This window comes from Coregonus clupeaformis, chromosome 7 (genome assembly GCF_020615455.1).
Source record: "Coregonus clupeaformis isolate EN_2021a chromosome 7, ASM2061545v1, whole genome shotgun sequence".
Lineage (NCBI taxonomy): Eukaryota > Metazoa > Chordata > Actinopteri > Salmoniformes > Salmonidae > Coregonus > Coregonus clupeaformis.
This window is the reverse complement of record NC_059198.1, coordinates 11,813,600-11,829,692: the sequence shown is the minus strand read 5'-3', so window position 1 is coordinate 11,829,692 and position 16,093 is coordinate 11,813,600. Positions and strand designations below refer to the sequence as shown.

General features: G+C 43.0%; 1 protein-coding gene across 5 annotated transcripts in view; it reads right to left on the bottom strand.

Moving 5' to 3' along the window:
* c7h8orf34 (chromosome 7 C8orf34 homolog) overlaps positions 1 to 16,093 on the bottom strand; it is a 176,548-nt gene that overhangs the window by 39,383 nt on the left and 121,072 nt on the right. For all 5 annotated transcript variants that reach the window (XM_045221165.1, XM_045221168.1, XM_045221167.1 and 2 more), the window contains 2 exons: positions 12,795 to 12,997; positions 12,557 to 12,630 (listed from right to left, as the gene is read on the bottom strand). In XM_045221165.1, the coding sequence (XP_045077100.1) occupies positions 12,557 to 12,630; positions 12,795 to 12,997 (277 nt within the window). The remainder of the gene's footprint in view (positions 1 to 12,556; positions 12,631 to 12,794; positions 12,998 to 16,093) is intronic.

Here is a 16,093-nt window from a genome sequence, read left to right as displayed (position 1 = left end):
CTAAGCTACCTGACTGGTAAGGAAGGTTGTCTATTTTGGGAAATGCTTCTAAACCACATTCATCACCTTTGATACTTGATACCCCATGGGCCCTGGTCAAAAGTGGTGCACTGTTTGGGACTCCAGTCTGCCCACATGACTCCTGGACCACATGTTGCCCATCGCAGTGCGTTGTAGCCTGGTCTAGTGAAGGACTGCTGGTGGGCCAGGAACACATACCACTAACCAGACCATCAGTGCTACCTCAACCCCTATAAGAACACAGGCTGACCTCTTAAAGCCAGTTAATAAAAGGGTCCTTGCATTACCGTTGTTTTCAGAATATGAGGATGGAGGGAGAGATGAACGAGAGAGGGAGGGATGGAGTGAGGAAAAGGACAGGAGGAAGGGGGGAGAGGGAAAGAGGAAGAGAAAGTAATCCAATATGATTTTGTCTTTTATTTCTTCCTTTGTTTGCATGTGTCCTTTGAGTTTTGTGACAGCTCGCTGAAAACAACTGGTTGATTTATGAGCCTTGCATGTGAGAGGCAGCTTGACTACACATCTGGGGTGTTTCCTCATTGTTTGGTGTAACATTGTAATCTTTTAAAATTGTATTTATAATAACGTTGTTTACCTGGTACGATATGGTATTTGTAAGGAGGCTTTTTTGGGGATAACAGTTTCATCACCAATACAGTTTTTGAAGAGAGTTTTACTGTCTCTGTAAGCTGTCAAATAATTGTAAGTAGTGGGATCTGAACTCCGGTCTCCCAGTGTGGAAAACAAACATATTAACCATTAGACAAAGAGGAAATTCCCCTTCGGCCGTGGGTGCCACTGACTCTAAGTCCAACTCAATTCACTATATAACGATCAACAGTAACATAAGTTTAGCCAAACTATTATTGGTTTTAGCATGTATGGCATGACAAGGAACAATATAGGAGTGAGCTACAACACACACAGACCTGGGACCAGGCTAATAATGTAGATTACAGTGAGATACAGTTGAAGTCAGAAGTTTACATACACTTAGGATGGAGTCATTAAAACTCATTTTTCAACCACTCCACAAATTTCTTGTTAACAAACTATAGTTTTGGCAAGTCGGTTAGGACATCTACTTTGTGCATAACACAAGTAATTTTTCCAACAATTGTTTACAGACAGATTATTTCACTTATAATTCACTGTATCACAATTCCAGTGGGTCAGAAGTTTACATACACTAAGTTGACTGTGCCTTTAAACAGCTTAGAAAATTCCAGAAAATGATGTCATGGCTTTAGAAGCTTCTGATAGGCTAATTGACATAATTTTAGTCAATTGGAGGTGTACCTGTGGATGTATTTCAAGGCCTACCTTCAAACTCAGTGCCTCTTTGCTTGACATCATGGGAAAATCAAAAGAAATCAGCCAAGACCTCAGAAAAACAATGGTAGACCTCCACAAGTCTGGTTCATCCTTGGGAGCAATTTCCAAACATCTGAAGGTACCACGTTTATCTGTACAAACAATAGTATGCAAGTATAAACACCATGGGACCACGCAGCTGTCATACCACTCAGGAAGGAGACGCGTTCTGTCTCCTAGAGATGAACGTACTTTGGTGCGAAAAGTGCAAATCAATCCCAGAACAACAGCAAAGGACCTTGTGAAGATGCTGGAGGAAACAGGTACAAGAGTATCTATATCCACAGTAAAACAAGTCCTATATTGACATAACCTGAAAGGCCACTCAGCAAGGAAGAAGCCACTGCTCCAAAACCACCATAAAAAAGCCAGACTACGGTTTACAACTGCACATGGGGACAAAGATTGTACTTTTTGGAGAAATGTCCTCTGGTCTGATGAAACAAAAATAGAACTGTTTGGCCATAATGACCATTGTTATGTTTGGAGGATTAAGGAGGTACTTGCAAGCCGAAGAACACCATCCCAACCTTGAAGCACAGGGGTGGCAGCATCATGCTGTGGGGGTACTTTGCTGCAGGAGGGACTGGTGCACTTCACAAAATAGATGGCATCATGAGGAAGGAAAATGATGTGCATATATTGAAGCAACATCTCAAGACATCAGTCAGGAAGTTAAAGCTTGGTCGCAAATGGGTCTTCCAAATGGACAATGACCCCAAGCATACTTCCAAAGTTGTGGCAAAATGGCTTAAGGACAACAACGTCAAGGTATTGGAGTGGCCATCACAAAGCCCTGACCTCAACCCTATAGAAAATGTGTGGGCAGAACTGAAAAAGCGTGTGCGAGCAAGTAGGCCTACAAACCTGACTCAGTTACACCAGCTCTGTCAGGAGGAATGGGCCAAATTTTTACTAGGATTAAATGTCAGGAATTGTGAAAAACTGAGTGTAAATGTATTTGGCTAAGGTGTATGTAAACTTCCAACTTTCAACTGTTTTTACAGTGCCTTCAGAAATTATTCACACCCCTTGACTTTTTCCACATTTTGTTGTGTTACAGCCTGAATTTAAAATGGATTAATTTGAAATGTTTTGTCGCTGGCTTACTCACAATACCCCATAGCGTCAAAGTGGAATAAGGTTTTCGAAATTGTTACAAATGAATAAAAAATTAAAAGCTGAAGTGTCTTGAGTCAATAAGTATTCAACCACTTTGATATGGCAAGCCTAAATAAGTTCAAGAGTAAAAATATGCTTAACAAGTCACATAATAAATTGCATGGACTCACTCTGTGTGCAATAATAGTGTTTAACATGATTTTTGAATGACTACCTCATCTCTGTACCCCACACATACAATGATATGTAAGGTTCCTCAGTCAAGCAGTGAATTTCAAACACAGATTCAACCACAAAGACCAGGGAGGTTTTCCAATGCCTCTCAAAGAAGGGCACCTATTGGTAGATTGGGAAAAAATAAAATAAAAAGCAGACATTGAATATCCCTTTGAGCATGGTGTAGTTATTAATTACACTTTGGATGGTGTATCAATACACCCAGTCACTACACAGCTACAGGTGTCCTTCCTAACTCAGTTGTCGGAGAGGAAGGAAACCGCTCAGGGATTTCACCAAGGGGCCAATGGTGACGTTAAAACAGTTACAGAGTTTAATGGCTGTGATAGGAGAAAACTGAGGATGGATCAACAACATTGTAGTTTCTCCACAATACCACCCTAATTGACAGAGTGAAAAGAATGAAGCCTGTACAGAATCAAAATATTTCAAAACATGCATCCTGTTTGCAACAAGGCACTAAAGTAATACTGGAAAAAATATGGCAAAGCAATAAATTTCTTGTCCTGAATAAAAGTGTTATGTTTGTGGCAAATCAAATACAACACATTCCTGAGTACCACTCTCCATATTTTCAAGCATAGTGGTGGCTGCATCATGTTATGGGTATGCTTGTAATCATTAAGGACTGGGGAGTTTTCAGGATAAAAAATTAATGGAATGGAGCTAAGCACAGGAAAAATCCTAGAGGAAAACCTGGTTCAGTCATCTTTCAGCAGGGCAATAACCTAAAACACAAGGCCAAATCTACACTGGAGTTGCTAAACAAGAAGAAATTGAATGTTCCTGAGTGGCCGAGTGACAGTTTTGACTTAAATCTGCTTGAAAATCTATGGCAAGACCTGAAAATGGTTGCCTAGCAACGATCAACAACCAATTTGACAGAGTTTGAAGAATTTGGAAAAGAATAACTCTTAGAGACTTACCCAGAAAGACCCACAGTTGTAATCACTGCCAAAGGTGATTCTAACAGGTATTGACTCAGGGGGTTGAATTCTTACCTAACCAAGATATGTTTGTGTTTTATTTTTCATTAAAAAAATGACAAACGTCACAATTTTTCTTCCACTTTAACATTGCAGAGTATTTTGTGTAGATCATTGACAAGAAAAATACAATTAAATCAATTTTAATCCCACTTTGTAACAAAACAAAATGTGGAAGAAATCAAGGGGTGTGAATACTTTCTGAAGGCACTGTAGTTAAAGTAACTGTCCAGTGAAAATCAAACTTTTTTCATATTCTGTTAAGTAATACCCCCCAAAAATTGTTGTTCTGTACTCATATTTGTGGCCAAAGCATAAATTGGGGGGGACAGCAGGTTGACGTTTATGGGCTACCGAGTGGCGCAGCGGTCTCAGGCACTGCATCTCAGTGCTTGAGGCGTCACTACAGACCCCCTGGTTTGATTCCAGGCTGTATCACAAGGGCCATAGGGCGGCGCACAATTGACCCAGCGTCGTCCGGGTTTGGCCGGTGTAGGCCGTCATTGTAAATAATAATTTGTTCTTAACTGACTTGCCTAGTTAAATAAATAAATACAATTGTCATGAATCTTGCCCTGGAGGCAGAACTGAGCGGTTTCCGCTAGATGGGCTAACTGCAAAGTCAAAATTGTCTATATCGTAAATATGTATTAAAATAAAAAATATGCTTTTTGGTCTCAGTTTAAGGTTAGGCATTAGGGTTAGCAGTGTGGTTAAGGTTATGGTTAAGGTTACAGTCAAAATCTGATTTTATGACTTTGTGGCTGTGCCATCTAGTGACCACTCCAGTACATGAGTCATCTGAATAAATGCCAACCTGCAAGAAAAAAACATAAATAACCCCACCTTCAAACTTGTATCTCAAACAGACCATTTAAAAGATGCTTGCTACTTCCTCGTAGAGTATGATGTCATACTCCTGAGGAGGATGAGCTGGCCAATCAGAGGTCTACATTCAGCATCACTCTGTATATTTAGGATGTTGTGTATCCCTGGAATTCATGTAAACATTCCAGTTTAGAAAACATAGCTTGTCCAAAGAAAGTGGTCTCTTGGTACAACTTACCCTGGGTAGGGGGTAACCCAATGGGCAAAAACTGGTTGTATCAACGTTGTTTCCATGTCATTATATTTTTTTTAATCAATGTGATGACATTGAATCAACGTGGAAAACTGATTGGATTTGCAAAAAGTAATAAACTTAAGGGAATATTGTATTTTTAACCTAAATCCAATGACATGGTGTAATTTTTTGTTGATTTGACATTAAATTCACATTAGTTGACAACTCAACCAAATGTAAATCAAAACTAGGCGTTGAAATGACGTCTGTGCCCAGTGGGAAGTTGAGCCACGGGATAGGGTAAGTTAAGCCGACTACACATTTCTGTACTGAGTGAAATATCACCACTACCTTTTTTAAACGATCTTTATTTCCCAAACACAATTCAACACAATCACTTTTTTGTCTTTTAATCATTTTAACACAGGCTTAACACCTAACAAAAACTCTGTACTTTTTAAAAACACAACATAGGCCAGGCCCTATTGTTACCTCATATCCCAGCGATAATGCCTTGCATTATGCCTGGAAAGAAAACACTTTGCTCAACTTGCCATTGGCTCAACCAGTGGCTCAACTTTCCCCAATGCAAACATTTTGACTATATTAGCCCACACAGCTACAACTATGCACTTTCATGCTAGGTTTAGGACCTCATATTGAATTTTATAGAGACCTCAACTTAAAATGATCTACATTGGTTTATATACAAACATCATTAAACCTTGAACACTATAGATTCATTTGACTTTGAGAAAATCCGTTTTTTGGACCTAACTGGCTTACCACTTTTTCCATGTGGTTTCTTCCTTCACAGACTCTTCCTAAATATTTGGTCAAATGATTAATTTTGTGTATGGTTTCCTAGAAACAAGGGTGGCTCTAATTACCCCTTTGGCTCAACTTGCCCCACTCTCCCCTACCATTTCAAAGGAAAACTATTTCACTCATATTGTAAGTAATTATAGGTCATATTTCATAGAAATCTGGAAACATTGGACAGTTAATTTAAGGTGTTGAACTCTCCTCCCTCTGTGTATCTTTCGTAGTCCCCCATTGCATTGTTCTCATCCCTTTCCAGTCAGTTAATGATGGACTATTGTTGCAAGCACGCAGCAGCACTCTAGAACACCTCCATTGTTTGGCTGCCCTTGTAAGTGTCCCAAATGGCACCCTATTCTCTATATAGTGCACTACTTTTGCCCTATGGACCCTGGTCAAACATATTACACTATATAGGGAATAGGGTGCCATTTGGGACGCATACTTAGCCACTCCAGAAGACCATGGTTTGGCTAGCCTTGTGTATCCCAGCATGTAGACAGTATGTCATAGTAGACCTGCCTTTGTAGCCTCTCAGGAGTGGAGAGGGGAGGAGAGGAGGGGAGGGGAGGAGAGGAGAGGAGAGGAGAGGAGGGAGGGAGGGAGGGGAGGGAGGAGGGAGGGGGAGAGGGAGAGGAGAGGAGAGGAGAGGAGAGGAGAGGAGAGGAGAGGAGAGGAGAGGAGAGAGGAGAGGCTTGAATCAGGAGTGTAATTGTGTTATTGTCAATATCCTGTTTGCTGTTGGCTGCTCTGAATCAGTCGTGTCATTGGGTCTGTGTGCCTGGGAGCTGAACCGACCACATACTACGTTAGTTTGCATCACAAATGGCACCCTATCCCCTACATATTACCATTGGGCTAAGGTCAAGCATAGTGCACTATATAGTGAATAAATAGGGTGCCATTTGGGATGCAGCCTAGGTGAGTCCATAGCCATTGCCAAGACAACAGGAATGTATTATCTGAAGCGTTAGACCACATATTATTAATATCCTCCTGTAGCTGTGGGGTTAGGGTTGGGTTAGCAGGAGGATGATGGAGTGTGTGTGTGTGTCGGCTTAGGGTTGTGTTAGGTTAGCTGAAGGATGATGTAGTGTGTGTGTGTGTGTGTGTGTGTGTGTGTGTGTGTGTGTGTGTGTGTGTGTGTGTGTGTGTGTGTGTGTGTGTGTGTGTGTGTGTGTGTTTCGGCTTAGGGTTATGTTAGGTTAGCTGAAGGATGATGGAGTGGGTGTCCATGGATGCAATGGAAGATAATAATGTTTTATTGCAAATTAATTCTGGGTATCTGCTGGGTATCTGTTTTGTATTAATATGATCTGTTTTGTATTGATATACACTGAGTATACAAAACATTAAGAACACCTGCTCTTTCCCAGTGTAGATGAAGGGGAGGAGACAGGTTAAAGAAGGATTTTTAAGCCTTGAGACAATTGAGACATGGATTGTGTATGTGTGCCATTCAGAGAGTGAATATGCAAAACAAAATATTTAAGTGCCTTTGAATGGGGTATGGTAGTAGGGCCAGGCGCACAATTGTGTGTCAAGAACTGCAAAGCTGCTGGGTTTTTCACGCTCAACAGTTTCCTATGTGTATCAACAATGCTCCACCACCCAAAGGACATCCAGCAAACTTGACACAACTGTGGGAAGCATTTGAGTCAACATGCGTCAGCATTCCTGTGGAACGCTTTCGACACATTGTAGAGTCCATGCCCCGACAAATTGAGGCTGTTCTGAGGGCAAAAGGGGGGTGCAATGCAATATTAGGAAGATGTTCCTAATGTTTGCTATACTCTGGCGGATGTTAGCTAAAGTTTGATTAAATACATATACTTCATAATTAATGTTATTAATATTGACAGTATGTGTTTTGCAACCAACTACAGTACAATAGCATTTATATGGGGCATGCTCTTAACCTACACAGAAAACACTCAATGTGCCATAGTGATTAATATTAGCTTCAATAGTGTTACTTCTGATAAGACTCCTTGCTGTGTGGGATTAACCTCGCTGTGTGGGATTACTGCATGGCAAGTTTGATTGAATGTTGGCCCATGAAGAGTGAGAACTGAAAACTCAAAGGAAGGAAAAAACTCACGCTCACTAAAGTTCAAAGAGTCAGCCTTTCTTTTCTAATACGGAGTGCGGTGCGGGAGAGCAAGCAAGCGGCTTGGGTTCTAGCTCTGCTCTGCATGCATTCACAAGCAATCAATTGGTGATAAACAGACTGTTTCTCTTAAAGTTGAATTAGTAGACTATATTTAGTAGAAACCACAGCAGTATGATCTCTCCTTGCTCCCAGCTCTCCAGGCTCTTTGTTTCTCGGGTCCATTGAAGGTGAGTAATTTGTTATTGTTTGTTCTAGCAAATGAAAACCCCAAGCAGCCAGGGGTTTGGGCTAAATTTAAAGAAGGCATTAGTTATGGTTCCTGGCTGATGGTGGCTTTGCATGTAAGGCTGGTCTGGTCTGTTTGGGCGTGTGTGTGTGTGTGTGTGTGTGTGTGTGTGTGTGTGTGTGTGTGTGTGTGTGTGTGTGTGTGTGTGTGTGTGTGTGTGTGTGTGTGTGTGTGTGTGTGTGTGAGCGTGCGAGTGTGTGAGAGCGTGCGAGTGTGTGTGTGTCGGGTCTGGTCTGGTGGGACTGGTGTGTGTTGGGAAGAGAGAGAGAGAGCGAAAGAGAGAAAGAGAGAGGGATGGAAAGGGAGAGAGGATGAGGGGAATGCACCAGGCCATGACTGGGCCTAGACATGCATGTTTGTTTGTTTGGCCAATGGCAGGTAAGCCAGGTATCATGCTACCAGCAACTACGGAGGTGGCATAGAAGTGTCGGCTGTAGGCCCTACTGGGGCTCTTTCTCAATTCACCTTTCCTCCAAGACTCACCTTCTTCTCAAAACACATTGGAGAAGAAGGTCTGAGGGGAGGGACCTCCTCCATTACAGTTGACAAGGTGTTGAGGAAATAGGATGAAAAAAATCACCGAAAGACGAATTGAGGTAGAACCCGGGTCTTGGGAGGAAGAGAGACCAGTAGAAAATAATAGGACAGGTGGGCAGTGGTGGTCACAGACCAGATTAGCTTTAGGTATTGGTCCTGGGCGGTTCAATTTCAGTGCTGGAGGGAGGCAATAACTTATGGTTTCTGTTTCTACCTGCTAGGTAATTGCACTCACCTGGTGTCCCCAGTCTGAATCAGTCCCTGTGCATAAGCAGAGCATGAAAACCAGAAGTGTTTTGGCCCTCCAGGACCAGAATTAAACAGTCCTAGCCTAGAGGAACCAGGGAGACTGGACACAAGTAAGGCAATGCAGGAGCTCCAACAGTTCTTCAGGGTAGCTGTTTTCTAAGCTCACTTTCTGTATTGAGACAATCATTGTGAGCGTAGAGCACCAAGACCACATGAAAGGAAACCACAAATATGGAAAGTCTGGAAATACTAGAGACCTTTGTAGGGGAATAAAACAGCTATTGGGTTACCTAGGTTATGTCCCCAATGGCAACCTATTCCCTTTGCAGTGCACTACTTTTTGACCAGGACCCAATGGGCTCTGGTCAAAAGTAGTGCACTATATAGGGAATACGGTGCCATTTAAGACATGTCCCTGGAGTATAAAACATTGAGATTGGGTCTGCCAATAATCAGGTGTATAATATATGGCCATAGAGGTATGGGAGCATGCTGGCTCCATTGATAAAGTGGAGAAGTGGTCAGTGCTAAATACTAGGCCACAGACACACACACACACACACACACACACTTAGGAATAGAGGACCTGCAATATATCAGCTGAACTACATCCAAATGGCCCTGGAAACATAAACCATCACATTCCTGCCCTGAAACAGAAACATACACATAGCATTGCATCATGCTAATTATATTTTCTTGTTACTTATAAAAAATGTAAACATTTTTAAAAATCTTTATGACGGTAACACCCAGTCGAAGGGCTACGAAAGCTAGGTTTGATTAAACATAACGCTTGACACTTATGAAGGAAATTGAGCAGAAATTCTTGGGAAATTACTCCGGCTATTGCTTTAGGAACATAACCTTTATGAGTCAATTATCACCTAGAGAAGCTGGCACAGCTAGATGGTAGACCTAATGCTGTTGCAGCAGCATTAATGATAACCATTAACAGTGTTCAGCTTTCTGCCGTTCTGCCCTTGAGCAAGGCAGTTAACCCCCAACAACAACTGCTCCCCGGGCGCCGATGACATGGACGTCGATTAAGGCAGCCCCCCGCACCTCTCTGATTCAGAGGGGTTGGGTTAAATGTGGAAGACACATTTCAGTTGAATGTGACTAGATACCCCCTTTCTCTTTCCAAACATAAGTGTGTGTGGTGTGTGTGTGTGTGTGTGTGTTCAGCTATCCAAGCCTGCTTTGTTTTATGGCTCAATGCAGGGCTGTATACGATACAAGATATCCTTTACCTGGGGACAAACAGGAAGCCTCTATGAAATGCCCGACTCACAGGAAACAAACTTCTATACACTTGTTTTTTGTTTTTTTTCATAGTTTGCTGTTTCCAAACAGAACGTCAGGACATCCTTTGTCTGCATCCCATGATTGCGTCCCAAATGGCACCCAATTCCCTCCATACTAGTGCACTACCTTTCACCAGACCTCTATGGGTCATGGTTAAAAGTAGTGCACTACATAGGAAGTAGGGTCCCATTTGGGATTTAACCAGTGAACCATAGGAAAGGCAGTGAGTGGAGATAGATACAGTAGATAGACAGACAGAGCGCTCGGCAATTGTATGACAGTAACCATTGTTTGTCCCAAGAAGTGACTCAACAGAACTCATTAAAGTATTAGATGTTGTTTTCCATAGCATGTTAGCTCCTCAGGGCCCCAGAGCCCTGCAGGCCCAGTTAAACTAACACACTATTAGGAAGACAAATTACATTAGACTTTCAAAGAGGTCCCAAAATAAGCCATTAAAGAGGAAAACAACCACATTTGGGCTTAGTTCCAAATGGCACCCTATTCCCTATGAAGTGCACTACTTTTGACCAGGGCCCATAGGGCCCCATAGGGCTCTGTTCAAAAGTAGTGCACTATGTAGGGAATAGGGTGCCATTTGGGTCGCATCCTAGGCTTTTTAAAAAAAACAGCAGTAGGTGGCAGGAGAGAGACATTCACACTTGGTGTTTCCATATGGGAAACATTAGAATATTAAAAGCTTGCTCTTAACACTGCCAACCGCTCAAACCTATGGAGACCGTGTGAGGAGAGTAATGGAGAGTACATGTGCTGTACTGTACTGTGGTAAAGATAGCCATGAGTTATGAGTTACTTGTGTGTTAGTGCTATGACCCATGGACTGCAGAGTGTAGGGAGCTGGATCATCGAGGATGCAGTTGGTTCCCTGTATTGCAATCTGACACAATTGGGGGTGACTGGTAGCCTCGAGGTTAGAGCGTTGGGCCAGTAACTGAAAGGATACTGGTTTGAATCCCAGAGCAGACAATGTGATAAATATGTTGCTGTGCTCTTGAGCAAGGCACTTCACCCCAATTGCTCCAGGATTGCTGGACAATCGTGACCCTGAACGCGACCCCACTCCCTGTGGGTTTCTCAGGGGGAGTTGGGATATACAAGACACACTTGTACAAGACACACCCACAAGTGTGTAACAGGACAAATATAAGCACACACGCCCCCCCCACAAAATTATGAATATTAATTGAGTTGAACAATGAAGATATCAGATATTCTTTCTTGCAGCATTGAGAGAACGCTGTTTTGCCATTTACCCCATAAACGTCGACCCAGTTACAGCTTTTGATTGAATATTGTCTCACACCAGTCCTGCTGCCAGTTAGTCTGGAGCCTCCATCCATCTGGTGCACACACACACACACACACACACACAGAGAGCACACACACAACGAGGTGCAGCTCCAAATCCCTTGTTTCCCTAAAAAAAGTTGTTAAAGGCTTTTCCAACACTTGGTGTTGATAATGAAGCATCAAGGTATCGCCGTCTACACACACCGACTGCTTTATTAACAGCATGTGAGTGTCTGTGGCACCGCCACATTCAGTCAGTAAGTGTTAGTTAGTTAGCCGTCAGATGGCTACATCAATGCAGCACCGGGTCTGTGTCCCAAATAGCACCCTATTCCCTTTATAGTGTACTACTTTTGACTAGGGCCTATAGGGGGCTCTGGTCAAAAGTAGTGCGCTATATAGGGAATAGGGTGCTATTTGGTTCAGACTCCAAATCCCTCTATGACCTCCCGTAGCAGGTGGCGTTATCCCGAAAGCCAGCCAATGAACAATAGTGAATTGAATGTGTCGTTTCGTCTACCCTTTTGCCTATAGTTACATCTGTAGAGCACCTTATAAACCTCCATGACTCCACAGTTATCACGCAAACCAGTACACAGAACAATAGTGAATGTCTCTTTACTAGCCCCCTTTATGTGGGGCAAGAGTATCATGATTCTAAAAGCTCTATCTCTGATTGGTAGGAACAGATACATAGAAGCTGATAAAAACAGAAACTCATCATTTTACATACAAATGGCAGAAAAAGCCCTGAAACTATCGTAAAGTGATATTTAGGGAAACAATTGTAAAGTGATATGAAGGGAAAGCCTAATTAGATGTATCACTTGTTCGGCTGTATCACAGTTATATTGTCCATTGTGTAAACTGGTGTGGCCTGTGAAGATGGATGGTTAAAGCCTGGCCTCGGCGTAATAGCAGGGTGATTGAGGCGGTTTTAGCTCTCAGTCTTGCAAAGCAGGTTAAGGGGGGGAGAGAGGAGAGGCAAGGGGAAATGGTGGGGCGATAATTGTGAGGTAAGGTGAGCTGGATTGTTTGGTGACAGATGGTAGGAAGAAGGGAGGAGGGAGGGAGGGAGGGAGGGAGGAAGGGAGGGAGGGAGGGACAGATGGATGGAAGACACTTACTGGGAAAGACACCTGAGACACACTCTCGCATTCCTGGTCTCGTACCGGCGCTGTGTCCACCCCGGGAAAACAACCTGCTCCAGACAACCCACAGAAAGAAAGAGTAATCCCATATTTTACATTTCGAGAGCTGACAAGGGGATATAATGGGTAGGCCCTATTAGTGGCATCCTATTAGTGCACTATATGGGGAATAGGGTGCCATTTGGGATGCATACATTGTGTACTATTAACCTACATGAGATATCAGCCACGGGTTGTAGGTGATGGGGGGGTCCATGAGGCCCATGTCCATCAGGCATGTTGACAGCAGCATGCTCTGGGAGGAGGGGATTGGAAGATCCATGGAGAGGTCCATGTTGAGGTGATCCGTGCTGGGAGGGTCCATGGTGCTGGTCCTCTTCTGGTCTACTGGCATCTGACAGACTGTCCCCCTGCAGCCTGTAGAGACAGAACACAACTTAGATAGCACACTCGACAACTACAGGCTGAACCACATGTCAAGACAACTCACACAAATCATCACACTTCACATGTTACAACCCCTAACTTAAAACAAAACACACACACATCACGCTAAACATCAGCTTTCAGATGAGCAGCATTCAAAGGCACAACACAAATTACACTCAACAACTACAGTGGCTCAAACGCTGAACACTTAACGCACAACGCACATACTTCCCTAACTCTACCACTAGTGTAAACACAGCACACAAACAATTCACGTCACAACCGCTAAATGCACACACACACACACCACACCACACTAAACAACTGTTCACTTTCAGATGAGCACCATTCACCCTGAGAGGATATTTAACAGAACTAAACGATAACCAAATATAGGACACGCTCCATAGACTTCCAATTTCCTCTAGGAACAGCACAGTATGGACACTACAGTAGTCCAGTATCATATCTGTTTCCGTCTACATTTCTCTACCACACTAAACATCTGGGCCTGTATTCATAAGCATATCAAACTAGAAGTGCACATCTAGGATCAGGTACCCCCCTGTCCATGTAATCTTATTCATTATGATCTAAAAGGCTAAACTGAACCTAGATCAGCATTCTACTCTGATATGCTTCATAAATTGGGCCCTGACCCTTCTATAAGAGTCTATGAGGAGACAGTGGGAATCTATCAGTGAGAGCTGATGAGACAGAGAGGAACAGAGAGGCTTCACTTGTCTAATCTACATCAGGGGAATGCATAGGGATATGGATATGCATCAGGGAAGGTACATCCAGACACAGTTACATAGCAGATCAGTTTAGGAATTCATATCCATCCATCTAACTACAGTTAGAGGGAATCTGTAGAGGTAGAACTATACCCAAGCCTTCTGAGATGATTCAAAATGTAATAAATACCTGTAGTGTGTTGAATCAATTCGCAATGAGCCAAACTCAGATTAAAGTCTAATAAATACATATTAGAATGATAAAAAGGTCAGCCTACAGTAAACTTTTCTCAGTTTTAGCGCCAAACACACTTTGCAAATGTTTGTTAATGTTCGTGTCTACAAGCATATTCCTGTTGCTAAAGGCTTTCGAACATGCATTGCATTTGTTATATAAATGATAACATGCGAGTAGAAATGTTAAAGATTGTTTAAAGATTGGGGCGGCAGGTAGCTTAGTGGGTAAGAGCGTTGTGCCAGTAACTGAAAGGTCGCTGGTTCTAATCCCCGAGCCGACTAGGTGAAAAATCTGTCGATGTGCCCTTAAGCAAGGCACTTAACCCTAATTGCTCCTGTAAGTCGCTCTGGATAAGAGCGTCTGCTAAATGACTAAAATGTAAATGTTTATTTAGAATTCAAGTTCCATTTTATCACTGATCTTTAATATTCACAACTGCAGATTGTTTTGGAGATAGTTAGCCAGTAGCTGTGAGGACTGAGCATGCTCAGAAATTACTATGCACTATGTTGAGGTGTGTTTTCCTAATCTTTATCTGTTAAATGTTTGTGATATTTATGTCCCGATTTGGTGAAATGTAAATTTATTAGCCATTGATATTTAAACTAGTGAAAAGTGTTGATTATTGACTGAGATATTCATGTTAATTGATGAAATACCCTATTTAGGTGCATTTTGGATTACCGCTATTATAGTTTTAGGGTTGGATTCTGAACCTGTTCAAGGTGCTCATTTCAGGAGAGGCTGGAGTGACAGGCACTCTGCCTTAGGAGCCAACAGCTTCAGTGAACTGGCCATTTGTTATTTTTGTCAACGTCTGATGAATATTCATGATATTTAATTGCACACTGCTTTAGTTACGCATTCTTTTGGTTGCATGCTATGTAATCAGGGGAAGCCATTAACTGGAGACAAAATCAATCCATAGACTCCTATGGCGTGGCAACATTCCTCCACAGCCACCACCACTTTCTACCTAAGTGACTATTCTAAAAATGGAAGATACCTTTTGAAAGGCACAAATCTCTCTCTCGCTCTCTCCTCTGTCTCTCTCTCTCTCCTCTGTCGCTTTCTCGCTCTCAGAAACAAAACAAAAACAGATATGCACCATCCCTGCTTTGAATGAAGTGGTCCTCTGCATTTGGGCCTGACTACCATTCACAATTCCCTGAAAAATGTCCATATATGAAAACAAATACTCTAATAAGGCCTATTCCCGATCCCCGTATGCCACGGACGGTCTCCCAGGCTTTGACTACACACAGACGCACGTACGCGCACACACACAGTGCTTGGGGACAGGGTCTGGGATGCCTTTGTGAACACTGGAGGTTTGCAGTCAGAGCAAGGCCCAGCAGACCCTGTTAGAGGACTGAACCGTAGGTCTATAAAGCTGCTGCTGAAGTACAGGCATCTCTAACCTCTATACTGGCCCCCCGTGGGAATCAAACCCACAACCCTGGCGTTGCAAACGCCATGCTCTACCAACTGAGCTACATCTCTGCCGGCCATTCCCTCCCCTACCCTGGACGACGCTGGGCCAATTGTGCGCCGCCCCATGGGTCTCCCGGTCACGGCCAGCTACGACAGAGCCTGGATTCGAACCAGGATCTCTAGTGGCACAGCTAGCACTGCGATGCAGTGCCTTAGACCACTGCGCCGCAGTGCCTTAGACCACTGCGCCGCAGTGCCTTAGACCACTGCGCCACTCGGGAGAGACAGATCTACATTGATGCCCCAAAAGGCCCCAAAAGGCCCCAAAACGTAATAAAACGATCAAATAAAGACATCTCACACTTTTGAGAAAAGGATTGAAAGCAAAGGATGATCTTCGTTGTCTATCACTGTCCCTGGTAACATCTGCCTTCTTTAGGTAACACCTTGGAACAGATGGGTGTTGAACACACCTCAGGGTAGGCTCCACTGGGTGTGACTGGTAGCACACAGAGTACTGGGTGGGGCGCGGGCAGCATTTAACAGTGCTGCAGTAAATGAATAAACACCCTCTGAGGTGTTACTATAGATTAATCACCTCCATGCTGTTGTTCCCCGGCTGGCATAATGGTGTTGTATTTTTGTCTTTCACTTCGATGTCTTCGCAGACTACAA